Raw genomic sequence first — 14,756 nt, forward strand, 5'->3', positions numbered from 1 at the left:
ATGACTGCACTACTGCCCCCCTTTGGTGGTGTCATTATAGAAATAATAATGATGTGCTTTCTTAAGTTGCCCATACACATACAGATACAAGGTTTCATATGATATTCTGTGTGTTAATGGTGGGTTGACGAGGCGACCCATATTGGCAAAAGCCATGGACATCGGACATCTTATCAATCGGGCAGGGTTGAAAACACCGGCAGTAGGTTAATGCTGAATCGTCAGATAGGGGTTGAATTCTTTTGTTTCTACCTGCATATCTGACAATTTAGTTCTTGAAGGGGTTGTTCACCTTCAGGTTAACTTTTAGTATGTTATAGAATGGTCTGTTCTTAGCAAGTTTTCAATTGGTCTTTATTTTTTTTATAGTTTTTGAGTTATTTGCCTTCCTCTTCTTAAATCTTTCCAGCTTCAAATGGGGGTCACTGACCCCAGCAGCCAAAAACCTATTGCTCTGAGGCTACAATTGTATTATTATTATTACTTTTCATTACTTATTCTTCAATTTAGGCCCTCCCCTATTTATATTCTTGTCTCACTTTCAAACCACTGCCTGGTTGTTAAGTTAAATTGGGCCCTAGCAACCACTTTGCTGCTGAAATTCCAGACTGGAGAGCTGCTGAACAAAGTGCTAAATAACTCAAAACCCGCAAATAATAAAAAAATGAAAACCAATTGCAAATTGTCTCAGAATAGCACTTCATCATACTAAAAGTTAATTCAAAGGTGAACAACCCCATTAATGTTAGTGGAGTGGACGGACAATCTTCACTTCAACCAACGGTTATTGTAATGTGTATGGCCACCTTTAGAGTAAAATGTGACAAAGGAAAGCTAGACCTAGTGAATAAGGACGGGGCCACACTTCCCTCTCTAAATTCAGCATAGTGTACCTAACGCGCAATATATATTTTATTCCACAACGGGGTGTATTATAACTAATTTAGTTCAGGGCTGTCAAATTTATAAAAAGGGATTTCCCAGCAGCTGCAGGGATCAGGCAGTCCTGGGCCAGTTAATATGCATTTTGCACATAGGGAGACCAGCTAAACCAAAGGTACATCCCTGGCACAGAGCGCAGCCTTACTCATACACAGTAGGTGCCAGACAGGACATGACAGAAAGGAGAACATTCGTTTCCAGTGCAATTAATGACATTTATATACAGTATTAGAATCTATTGGCTTGGGTCCACTTCCTAAATGGATTAGAAAATAAAAACTCATTGCAAAAAATGGCAAGAAGATTACATCTGGGAGCTTTAGGATATAAAAACACCGACATCTTGCAAACTTCTATTACTTAATGAGTCAATGAATAATAAAACACATGTCATCCCAAGGTTAGAAGGAAATTATCATCCCGGTACAATTAAAAAAGCTCCTTTTCCCCCCTGGAATACTGGGTGGTTTACACTAACCAATAGACAGTGCTTGGGATAGTTCAGGGGTGGTAAATAAATTGAAATGTTCTTGTTAAAAAAGGTACATTACATACAATCTTTTCACAATTTAAATTAGAGCTCCAAGAAAATCCCAATAGCATGGGTTTATCCTATAGGCTTAAGCTCACCCACTGGGTTTTTAAAGCAGAAGCCACAATAATAGCTGATCAGCTTCCTAACTACAGGTTTCACCCTCCCTGGAGTCAGTATCACAGGGTTTTCTTATCAGCTCAGGTAGAGCCAGGTGTGTAGATCCACAGAGGAGACCGCCTCATGCGTATGCGAATAAACACAAGGAATTCTGGGAACTAATCATAACACCATTTACATGGGTTTATCCTATATTCTAAAGTTCACCCACTGGGTTTTTAAAGCAGAAGCCAGAAGATAATCTAAGTTGAAATGCTACTGTACTTCTGTCACCATAAGATCAGAGGAGTAGCAATTCCATTCATGGAATGACGGAAATGTCCCATGCTTCCCCAACGCTTCCACATTTTCTGGTTGCTACTTACAGTTATTCTCCCAGTTATTCTGGTTTTTGAACCAAAATTTGTTAAAAGGCCCCACACAACACAGAAACTACAACCCCTTATATACATCACAGTAACCTGTTCCTTCAAAAAGTATGAATAAATAAAAAATTTTATATTCTGAAATCCAGCTGCATTTTCTTTTGGCATGATTTGAAGTCCTGGCAGGGGAGGAGGGACTAAAACATTGATGTTACAAATTGTAAACTTCTCCGCAGCTTACAGACAGCATGCAGGAACTACATAACCCACAATGCATTGTACTGTGATGTTCCTTTCCTTATTGACATCACGTGTGCAGGGAATTGTGGGATTGGGAGGATGCAGGCTGAAGGCAGGCTGCGGAACGTCGACTACTGTTACATTTTATTTGAGTCTCAAAGTAGTCAGCCAGATCAGCAGGGGAACAGGGGGCGGGGCTTAGGGAACTGTTCTTTTTTAATTATTACATTAAAAAATATGAAAAGGCGGCATTGTAAACCTGCTTGAAATTATGTTTTCTTTTAAAAAATCTTGAATTGTGTTTTGTGTGGAGTTTGCCATTAAACCACACCCTTCCATTAACTAAAAGTTTAACTTGGATATATCCATTGCCAGAAGTAAAGAAGGCAGGCTGCGTTTTAACAACAGTCAGAGGGTTGTAGATTTGATATCTGCATGAATTTCTGCTCTAGGGATTATCTGCTCTAACTCTTACCCTGTTGCCTTTGTATATAATAAGGTAAAGTACTGTAGCCCCAGCATCTGAACAGCAACATCCTCATACAGCCAAACATAAATGTTACTGAGCAATGATTTACCAGCTGCCGGAGATATTCCTGAATGGTGTTGGGATAGACGAGCACGCTGACAGCAACCAATGAGTTGAGGGCAAAATCAAATATTTGGTAGCAGAAAAACGGGATGATCCAGGCAGCATGTTGCTGAAAATGGGAAAAGAAAAGAAAGTCACATGTACAGAATTATTTACACCCGAGCCCTGGATTTAACATCGGCTGCACAAAATCCCTGTTCTTTGACACAGGACCTACTTATTGGTGAGGTTTATAGTAAAGCCATGGCATGCACAGAAGTCCACAAATGGTGATAAAATGTCTACCCTTCTGTCATCCCACCCCCCCCCAAAAAAATTGTTTTTTTGCGACAGTCTGGATTGAATTATAATGTTTCTTATATTTTAACTGGATACGGTAAAATTACATTTAGATATTGTTGCACTTATATTTTTGTGAAATGATGGTCAAAATCATTAGGCAACACCTAATGGAGTTGATAAGAAATGTTATTTTTTCTGTTGTAACACAGCAACCAAACAGGGTGAGATTCAGTGGCATACCTACACTGCACCAGGTTCCCTGGAAAAAAAGAAATTTCTGAGGGTCTGGGCACGTCCTGCAACTCCTACCTGCCATTGCGCTAGTGTCCGTCCACTCACTCTCTCAGTAGGAGAGCAGCCACTATAACTACAAAGTTGTATAGGAAACAGACCCTGTAGTCCAGTTCCCCCCCAGGATGCCAAGGGATGACAATGACCACTACGTTAGTAGTAGCAGAAACATGATTCAATTCTATTTCAATTCAATTTAACCAAATGGCAGCATTTTTGCAGGACTTATATCAGGTCAAGTCCATAGTGCTTGGCTGAACCAAATCCAAACCCTTATATGTGACTTTAATGCACTAGACAAGTGAACATGCAATTTCCATCATGGGGTGCAAGGATTGTAGGATTTTATTCAAATCTAAATATCCAAATTAGAGTTCAGATTTGGGGCAGTATTCAGCCAAATCTTTTGTGAAGGATATGGTATTTGGCATATCCAAAATACTGAAAAACCTAACACATACCAAGCTGATATAGTGATAATAAAATTTACAATTAACACAGATATTGTTATATATAGAATATATATATATATAGATAGATTGGTATGAGTGTGTGTGTATATGTGCACTTGGGTTTGTTTGGAAGGGTTAAACTTGATGGACTTTGGTTTTTTTTCAACCCAACTTAACTATGTTACTATGACAGCTTTAACAGAAAACATAAGCATTTATTTAATAAAAACAGCAGCAAATTCAAAGTATTGTAGATTTTTTTCTAAGGGGGTTTTAGCATGGTCGTATACTCCCCCACCAGGCCTAAGTGAGTATAGTAGGGCACATAGACTTTCCAATGCAAAAGAAGTAAGGAAAACACCAGTATTAATGTATGGTGCAAATTACAGTGGCAAATGTGTTGGACCATAGAAAGCCAAATTCTGTTTAGTGAGTCTCGGGAAGCTGCAGGTTTCCTACTTCAATAGGGGGTCAGAGGAAAAAGTGTAGGTTTGCCAACATGGCAAGTTGTATTATGACAATGACCTTGTGTTATACCCTTATACCCTTGTAACACTTGTACCCCTTATAACACAGAAGTAAAGCTTAACTAAAGAAATAGGGTAGAAATGTTGTGCATTATGTGCTGGGCTTCTGTACCAGCCCAAGGTACCAACAGCCCTTTAGCAGGGAAGATCTGTGCCCCCAAAGATGTCGCAGTAGCCCCCCATCTTCTTTTCTTTCTGCTGATTCACTGCATGTGCTCTGTGCTGCTGTCACTTACTGAGCTTAGGGACCCACTCACAATATACTGTATATAGAATATAAATTTTTTGGAAAATTGTCGCACCTTTTTCGTTGCCATTCCGAATGTTGCGCAAAATCTGGCGATTTTTTCGTAGCGTTACTACTTGCGCGAAAAGTCGCGACTTTTTCGTAGCCTTCGCGCCGAGTATGAAAGATTCGGATTCATTCAAGCTTCAGTATGGTGACTTTTCTTGGGCCAGGTTGGAGCTGCAGAGTGCCATTGAGCCCTATGGGTGACTTTCCTTGGGCCGGGTTGGAGCTGCAGAGTGCCATTGAGCCCTATGGGTGACTTTCCTTGGGCCGGGTTGGAGCTGCAGAGTGCCATTGAGCCCTATGGGAGGCTTTCCTTGGGCCGGGTTGGAGCTGCAGAGTGCCATTGAGCCCTATGGGTGACTTTCCTTGGGCCAGGTTGGAGCTGCAGACTGCCATTGAGCCCTATGGGAGACTTTCCTTGGGCCGGGTTGGAGCTGCAGAGTGCCATTGAGCCCTATGGGAGACTTTCCTTGGGCCAGGTTGGAGCTGCAGAGTGCCATTGAGCCCTATGGGAGACTTTCCTTGGGCCAGGTTGGAGCTGCAGAGTGCCATTGAGCCCTATGGGAGACTTTCCTTGGGCCGGGTTGGAGCTGCAGAGTGCCATTGAGCCCTATGGGAGACTTTCCTTGGGCCGGGTTGGAGCTGCAGGGTGCCATTGAGTCCTATGGGAGGCTTCAAAAATCATGCTAAGTCTGAAAGTTTCGCCCGCCGCTTACGAGCGCTCAATACGAAAAAGTCGCGCCAAGATACGAGCGCATCATAATGGCTACGAAAAACTCGCGTTTTTTCGCGCAAATCGTATTGGTAACGAAAAAGTCGCGTCAATTTCCGAAAAGTCGCAAAGGCGCTGAAAAAATCGCAAAAAATACGAAAAAGTCGCAAAATGTTTGTTTTCCAAACGGAATTTTTCCAATTCGGATTTGTGGGTGAGTAAATGTGCCCCTAAAACTTTAAGCTAGTGCTGTCAGTATAGTATATAAAATATGGTATTTCTAGCCATATTCATCTTTTAGTTTTAGCTCTTCTTTAGCTCTTCAGTCTGCTTGACTAATGCATGTTGGATCTCAGCACTGCTGCAAGGTGTACCAGAAGCTGAAGAGAGTACATTACATTACAGTCATTGGTAATCCTATAATATGTCTAGAGTGGCACCTACATGCAGAACAGTACGTCAGTGTCCAAAGCCACACAAGCCAATGGGGAATTTTGCATGGAAACTGGTTCCAGCTGTTATGTATGCTGCCTATATCAGCCAGTTGGAGAAGAAGTGCATACGAATATGTGCAGCAGGTATTGATGGTCTAAAAATAATTTCACCACTGACTTTCTGATTCCAGTATGAATCTGCCATTTAGAATATCCAACTGGCAAAGAGCATAACGGTGTACTTTGAAAGAGAAATAAAATAGAATGAGGTGCTAATAATATATTTTTACATCAAAAACTGTAAGAAAGAAATAATAATCCCTGTAGGTGTTATGACAATTATTCTGGCTCTTTTAACTGTTCTCCTGTTATGTTGGTTCTACTTTAACATAAATAACATTGCAGTAACATTGCAGTAACATTGCAGTAACATTGCCTAAATAAAGGACATTGAAGACACAAAGGCAGGAGCATACATAATGTGCCAGAATTTAATTAGAAAAGATTTACCTCCTGATTCAATTCCAGATTGTTTCTCACTGTTTCTTAAATGGAAAATCTATTGAAGTCCATGAGAAAAAACTGGACTTAATTAGGAGAAACATTTTTTCTCCTCAAATTGAATCTCGCCCATAAGTTTTCATGTGATAAACCATAAAATAATGTTTTCTCATTGATTGAAATCTGGCCCTATGTATGTAAACTCCTATAGACATGGCCTGTAGCTCATAATTACCTTGTAAGCCCCATAGGTTGCCATGGCACAGATGAGAATCATTAGGAGGGAGATAGAAGTTGCGATGCACATATCTAGGAAGAAGCAATAGGGAAAAGTCACAATGACACAATGGCAGAATGTACTATGGGATGTCATACACCTCTATGTATAAGGTAGGTAATGAGATTTGGTTATAGTCAAGGTACAAAATATTTCTTTGTACTGATGCAACATGTACTTTAGATATAAGTTTCCAAGAATATACTCTATGTTAAAAGGACAACTAAGGCTTAACAATTATATAGGCAAGAAATTCTACCCAGTATGTTTTGGGCTGCTGTTCCAACCCAAGGTGACCACAGCCCTGTAGCAGGTTAAAATCACAGCACATGTTCTGGGCTGCTGTCAGTTACCTGAGCTTAGGGACTGATTATATACAGTATATATACAACATACACATTATGATACAAGACTAATTGCTAATTGAATTCAGAATTGCATTACATGGAAGCATAGAAACTGGTGCATTGTGCATCAGAAAAAAGACAAGGCAGACAAACCTCATTTTCTGCCTGATAGTTATCCCTAAGCTCAGCTTCTCCCACCAGGTTAGAGCACACTGAGCATGTGCAGTGTCACTGGCACTCAAAAGATCGCCTGACAAGATCAGAAAATGGGAGCTCCTTTGGACAACTTTGAAGGCCTGGACCATTGCAGTTATAGGGCCTCTTGTTGAACTCTTTGAATAAAAGTTCAAAGACTTCTTGCAAAGGGCCCAAGGGTCCAATTCAAGACCTTTCTGAACTGGATGATAGTGAAAACACTGACTTTTTTTTTACACAGTGGACATGGAACTTTGAGTAATCATCACAGGTATGCAAAACAGAATTTGATTGAAGAATAGAAGGTCAATTTGGCTTTATCCAAAATCTGAATTCTGTGTATTTTTTTTGTTTTCAAAACATTGTATTAGAGGTTGGGGTGTCCTGCCACTTGACTAATGCCAACATGGCCTCTCTATACAATGCCTTCTCAAATAATAAGCGAATGAGATGATGATAAGATGCCCACCTAAGGTTGCAAATATATGTAATAAAATATCCAATAATACATAAAGCATGGTGGCTTGGTGGATTCTACCCACAGATAATTAGATACTTCAGCCCAGAATAAAAAGAGGGACACTGTGAAGGGACCAAAACATAATTCCACATGCAGGATGTGAGGCATTTGAGTGGGTTTTGTGGCAATCAGCAGCATAGTCCTTTGGGTGACACAGAGAGCATCCCCAGACCATTTGAGTCACATTTGGACTTTGTCTAAAATGCTGTCTCCTCTTCTTCACTCAAATGGGTCATGAATTAATCTTTTATACTATAATGGAGAGTCCAAAAATATGTTTTTTTCTGTGTGAAAGCAATGTAATAACATATACAAACATATGTGCTGAGCATGGAAGGCCTTGGTGTAGGAGACTGAGGATTGCCAAAAGCTATCTACATCCAAAATAGAGATATTACAAAATCCTAAACACAAAACAGATAGGAAGCCACTAACTAAAGCCCAGAAATTAATGGAGAAATTCTTTAAAGTGTTAGCTTAGGGCAGACATATCTTCTTACAGTGCATGTTAGTATCGGAACCTTCACGTATCACACCTGCGATCAATGTGCATTGTTGACTTTTCTTAATACTTACTGGCATCATCCATAAAATCAAAGTCATTTCTTAGTTCATTGTTGGGAAGATGGTACAGGTCAGGGTCGGCCAGGGCGCTCAGTAATATAAGGAGAACCACAGAATTTATTATCTGTGAAAGAGGGGAAAGAGTACATGGTTAATTCATGGCTTAAAGTATCAGTACAAGAATTATACTTCTCTATTAAAGGTAAGGTCACCTTATTATTGTTATCCATCATTTACAATATATAGCACTGGTATAATCCACAGATTATTATAGAGATGACACATCATTCAAATAAGTCCCTGCCCCAGTGGAGCTTACAATCTGAAGTCCCTATCACTTTCACACGCAGTAGGGTCAATTTTATCAGAAGTAAGTAGCCCTGCCTGTGTGTTTTTGGGGTGTGGGAAGAGACTGGAGTTCCCTCCAACTAACATCTCCAGTGTCAAGCAACGCTCTCCTGCTGTAAGTCTGCAATGTGCAGTGAGTAGAAGAGACATAAGATGGAGTTTGCAGGAGGAAAAAAAATTCCATTGAAGATGCACACTCCATTTATATCTCAAAAACAAGAAGAAAAACATAATTAAACCCGTTTGTGATAAGAATGATTAAGCATCTGCTGCACCAAATTCCCATTTGTTTTTTTCATTATTTCATCATCATATTTAATCAAGGAATAAAAAAAATTGTATAAACAAAAACACTGTTCTTGAACTAGGTTCCATTATAACGTAAAGTCTAAGGCTGCATAATGTGAAGAAAATGCTGGAGAAGTTATTGTGTGCTGTGTCCTCAGGTCGGGCAAGGGTCCAAAGAAATTCATAAAGCCAAACCCAGAGAGGTCACCTTTTCAATCCTGGTTATTAATCCTCTTTTAGATTATAAAACAAGATAAACATCTTTCTGAGTATTAAGCTATAAATAATTTCCGAGCATGATATTAAAAGAGAGCCATGTAAGTTTTTCTCAGACTAATTAGATGAAGGCTGCTAATTAAAATCATCTCACAGACTGCAGCTTGTGTAAATATAAAATGCTGGAGACCGAAGGAAGCGTTGCTGATTTTAACACAGCATAATATTCACTTTCTCCTGTCTATAAAGTACAATGCAACAACTCATATATAAAGTAGGAGATTGTGTTGCTGATCTACACAATAAACTCTACATCATCAGTACAGAATGGAAGTACAGTTATATAAAGCTATTCTAAAAGAAAACATGAATGGATTAGTCTTTATACCCAATGGCTAAGTTCTTGGTGAAAGCTCCTTTTGAGGTACACCCACATGTCAAATATCTGGAAAACTTCACACAGTGATGGTACCAACAGGTCGAATTATTCAAGGATTGTAGGTTATCTGTTCACTGCAGTCTTAAAATTTTGACCTATTATTTATTTTGAATTGTAGATCCTCTCTGCTTTTACTTTTGCTTTGTTCTTAGAAACCACAGTGTATGGTCAATCTTCTTCCTCCCTTGGGCTGGTTTTACTAAGGGGCACAAAGCTGTGGATGGAGATGCCCAACACAACATGACTGGGCTGATTGCTTATATGATTCCCTAGCTATTGTGGAGAGATTAGGCTGTCCTGTCTCAATTATCAGGTCCTAGGCAATCATTGCACTGAAGCAAGATGGCTGATTCAAAAATGTTCCTATTACTCCAAATCTTGGCTGAAAGTGGGGCCTTGTACCCAAATAGTCTGAAAATGTCAGTCTTCCCCTCAAGTCTTAACAAAGATGTACAGTATTCCAAATTATAATACTACCATCCTGTACTTTACTGTGGGAATGATGCTGTGGCGTGGGTTAGGCAGTGCTGGAATTCAAAATGATGCACCCCTAGGCCTGTTACCTCCTGGGTCCCCTCACACATACCCATCTGATGCAGTGCATTCATGTGTAGGTCCCCAACATTCTACATGTCTGCAGGAACAAGAAAATGTGGAAAGGTGGCCCCATCACAAATCCAGAAATGGGATTAGGTTCACTCCAAACATATCCCTCAGCACTAAAGCAGAAATTTACACTTGTGTTTCCTCTGACCACAAAACATTCTCCCTTGGGCAATCAATGTATCATATGTGCCTCTTTGCAAAACCTTTTCCTAAACTTAGCAGGCCATTCATTTCAAGTATCCTTGCCATTACTGGTCACTTAATGACCCTTCTCAGCAGGAACTTACTTATAAAATCAATGTCTTGTTGGACCTGAACTACTTCCAGTTTACAACATGGTCCTGATGATGCTCCAAAATGCTAATAAGGCAAAGACCTTTCCTTTATGCTTCACTTAATCTGCACCCAATTGGGTCCTTTGAAAAACTTTAGCTCAGCATATTGGCTCAGCTGGCAGAGAATGAACTTCGGAAGAAAAGGAACATCTTCTGATGTTGCACAGCTAATATCTTGAATTCTAGATGTAATGTAAAGTGCAAAAGTGCTTCAAAGATGGATCTGAACAATTTTTCTGACAATGGTCTCTGTCCATTTTATGACAACAGTAGATTAGAACAGGACACACCTATATGTGATACCTGCCATTATACAATGGCTGCTTTTATATACTGATCATTTTGGGGAATTAATGTTAGTGATTTTAGTATGCACGTAATTAGCACGTAATTAGACTGAGGGGAAGCCTATTGATCACTGTGCATGCCCATTGAAGCTCTGTTGATCACTGTACATTTCCATGTTAAAGTTCCTTCTAATGCTATATCACATCATGTTGTTGTTATAGTAACAAAAAACAGTCATAGAAACAGCGGCAGAAGATGTATACTCATCAGAACAACAAGGTGAAAATAACTGCCGCTTAATACATTCCGTTCAGATAGAGAGAACAATGCCTATTTACTGTACACTAGCAGAATAATAAATATTATATACAGGTTAGAATTTCCTGGAAGAAACTATTGGGAAAAACTATCTTATCCAAGCACTGATGTATCTTCCAGACTGATTTATTGCTTTATGTTCCCTCTATAATAGCCCGAATGGCCTGCAGTGACTTAATAAGCGCATGTACTTTATCATCATTATGCGTCTCTCTGTGTCATTTTTAATCACTTTCCTAGACACCACTCTGCTACTAACTATATTCCACATCAGATTACAGTGCACTTAGAAGCTGCTGTCCATTCCGTACAGTCTGACAGAGAAAGGGATGACCATTCTGGGCAGCACAGCAGAACATATGATTGCCTTTTCCATACAGTACCAGAAACATGGATTTTGCATAGACAAAATAATAAAAAATCAGTGCTTGTGCCTCTGGGTTTCATTCTGCCCTATACACGTTTCTTCCCATGTCTTCCCATGTCTTCGTCTAGGTTCTCTGGTGTAGGGTAACTGGTTCCTGGCCCAGTGAATGTGTACTGTGTACATGTGATAGGGAAAATAAATGCTCCATTGGGACAGGAAATAATGCTCTGAGATACTGCTGTCCAACTCTTTCCATGTAGTGGGCCTGAAAGTTGATGTTGTACATGTTTGTGGTTCAAATTATATCAAATTGATTATATCATACACAGCAGTCTGTGGTGCCCATAGGCATGCTGAGGGGCATAAAAATACCTTGGAGGGCCACATTCAGCCTGAAGGCCACCAGTTGGACAGTCCTGCTCTGGGATATCAGGGGATTGTGCGAATGATAAAAAACATCTGTAAAGTGCTGCAGGATACTTTGGTTCTATGTAACTAAAAAGTGTTATAATAGTATTCTGTTCACTTGCCATTAGGGAATAATATAGTTGGAAAAAGATGAATACCTGTTTTTTGTCCTGGATCCCTGGCTAAATAGCTGATCAATCTGACCAATGATTTCCTATACACATAATGCTGTTATAAGTTAGGGAAGACCCTTAGCAGAAACCGTTCCTCCAACAGAGCCTTGTACCAAAATACTCCCTTGATCTACAGGCTCATTTCTTGGTCAACCTTGTATCTATAAATTGCAATGAATAAGTATCACAAAATATCAGATAGTGTTGTTTTTCATTGATGTCTGTCACAGGGGTGCAGCGGGAAATTCTGTGGTAGACAGGATAGATGAGGTAGTGGGCATAGTAAGGAAAATTGGGGGAGGAGACTTGCTTCGGGATACTGATAATGGCAGGGAGGCCCATAAGTTGTTTACACGTCATTCTCACGCCGGAACCAGTATTAAATGTATGTTTACCAATGCAAGGAGTCTGACTGGTAAAATGGGAGAGCTGGAGGTACTGGCGTTGGAGCGGAAATATGATGTGATTGGTGTTGCTGAAACTTGGTTGAATGAGTCTCATGACTGGGCTGTTAATATTGGGGGGTATACATTGTTTCGGAGGGACAGGGGCAATAGGAAAGGAGGAGGAGTGTGTCTGTTCATTAAGCAGGAATTAAAAGCAAATATTAAGGAGGAAGTGATGGGGGTAACAGAGGGAGCTGAATCCTTATGGGTTGAGCTTCTCACAGATAGTAAAGAATCTACCAAGCTAATTGTAGGGGTATGCTATAGACCCCCTAATGTAAGCGAAGAGGAGGAGGCCCAGCTCCTGTTGCAAATAGAAAAGGCTGCTAGTTTGGGGCAAGTGATAATAATGGGGGATTTTAATTACCCTGATATTGACTGGGGCAATAGTACTGCCAGGACAGTAAATGGGAACAAGTTTATAAACTTGCTGCACGACAACTTTATGTCACAGGTTGTTGAGGAGCCAACCAGGAACAATGCTATACTAGATCTAGTGATCTCTAATGACCCAGAACGTATAGCAAATGTGCAAGTGGTTGAACCCCTGGGTAATAGTGACCATAATGTTATTTCATTTGATGTTTGGTGCAGGAAACAAATTTACACGGGGGCAACAAAGACACTGAATTTTAGGAAGGCAAATTTTAGCTCCTTAAGGGCAGCGCTTCAGGGCATAGATTGGGGCATTATGTTTTCTGATAAAAATACAGAGCAGAAATGGTTGTCATTTAAAATGATATTAAATCATTACTGTTCTCAATTCATTCCATTAATAAGAAAAAGTAGAAGTGTTAAGAATCACCCTATGTGGCTTAACTCTGAGGTAAAGAAGTTAATAGGGAAAAAAAGGAAAGCTTTTAAGAAATATAAGTCAGAGGGGACAGTAGCTGCGTTTAATGAGTATAAACACTATAACAAGTGTTGTAAAACAGCAATCCGGAAGGCAAAGATAGAAAATGAGGAGCGCATCGCGGCCGAGGCCAAGACTAACCCCAAAAAGTTTTTTAAGTATATTAATAGTAAAAAGATGCAGGTTGAGGGTGTGGCCCCATTGAGTTATAATAACAATATGGTTACAGCGGATACAGAAAAGGCAGATGTGCTTAACCAGTTCTTTTCTTCTGTGTATACAGTAGAGGAGCCAGTGGGCCAAGTCTCACCCAATAGCTTCACTGTTGCCTCAGCTCCAACTACACAGTGGTTGGCACAGGATATGGTGCTTAAAGGGTTACACACGATAAATGTAAACAAGGCACCTGGGCCAGATGGAATACACCCTCGGGTACTGAGAGAGCTAGGGGCAGAATTGCAGTGGCCCTTGTTTCTGATATTCTCAGACTCTCTTTCATCAGGTATGGTACCTAGTGATTGGAAGAAGGCGAATGTCACTCCCATATTTAAAAAGGGAATAAGATCTCAGCCTGGCAATTATAGGCCTGTAAGTTTGACATCCGTGGTGGGCAAGTTATTTGAAGGCTTGTTAAGGGATCACATTCAAAATTATGTAGTGGAGAATGGCATTATGAGCAGTAATCAGCATGGCTTTATGAAGGACAGGTCATGTCAGACCAATTTAATTGCTTTTTATGATGAGGTAAGTAAGAAGCTGGACAGTGGGGATGCAGTAGATATAATCTATTTGGATTTTGCCAAAGCATTTGATACCGTTCCCCACAAACGACTGCTTTCTAAGCTAAGGTCTATTGGTCTTAGTGAAGTCGTTTGCACATGGATAGAAAACTGGCTACAGGATCGGGTACAGAGGGTGGTTGTTAATGGCACATTCTCTACTTGGAGTAAGGTTCTCAGTGGGGTCCCTCAGGGTTCTGTACTGGGTCCACTTTTGTTTAATTTGTTCATAAATGACTTAGGGGAGGGTATTATGAGTAATGTATCAGTGTTTGCAGATGACACAAAACTCTGCAGACCAGTCAATTCTATCCAGGATGTGACATCCCTGCAGCAGGATCTTGACCAACTGGCAATCTGGGCAGCTAAGTGGCAGATGAGATTTAATGTGGATAAATGTAAGGTCATGCACCTGGGATGTAAAAATATGCAAGCCCCGTATAACCTTAATGGGACTGCACTAGGCAAATCCATAATGGAGAAGGATCTTGGAGTCCTTGTAGATAATAAACTTGGCTGTAGCAAGCAATGCCAGGCAGCAGCTGCAAGGGCAAACAAGGTTCTGAGCTGTATTAAAAGGGGTATAGATTCACGGGAGGAGGGGGTTATTCTTCCCCTTTACAGAGCACTGGTAAGGCCCCATCTAGAATATGCTGTTCAGTTTTGGTCTCCAGTGCTCAAACGGGACATTATTGAGCTAGAGAGGG

At 40.3% G+C, this 14,756-nt stretch overlaps 1 protein-coding gene across 1 annotated transcript in view; it reads right to left on the reverse strand.

Annotated features, from left to right (window-relative positions):
- The window catches only part of laptm4b (lysosomal protein transmembrane 4 beta), a 57,939-nt gene that overhangs the window by 23,734 nt on the left and 19,449 nt on the right, over nucleotides 1–14,756 (reverse strand). The window contains exons 2-4 of the mRNA XM_004915122.4: nucleotides 8,198–8,309; nucleotides 6,518–6,591; nucleotides 2,778–2,900 (exon numbers count right to left, since the gene is read on the reverse strand). Of these exons, the coding sequence (XP_004915179.1) occupies nucleotides 2,778–2,900; nucleotides 6,518–6,591; nucleotides 8,198–8,309 (309 nt within the window). The remainder of the gene's footprint in view (nucleotides 1–2,777; nucleotides 2,901–6,517; nucleotides 6,592–8,197; nucleotides 8,310–14,756) is intronic.

Source organism: Xenopus tropicalis, chromosome 6 (genome assembly GCF_000004195.4).
Source record: "Xenopus tropicalis strain Nigerian chromosome 6, UCB_Xtro_10.0, whole genome shotgun sequence".
NCBI classification, from domain to species: Eukaryota; Metazoa; Chordata; class Amphibia; order Anura; family Pipidae; genus Xenopus; species Xenopus tropicalis.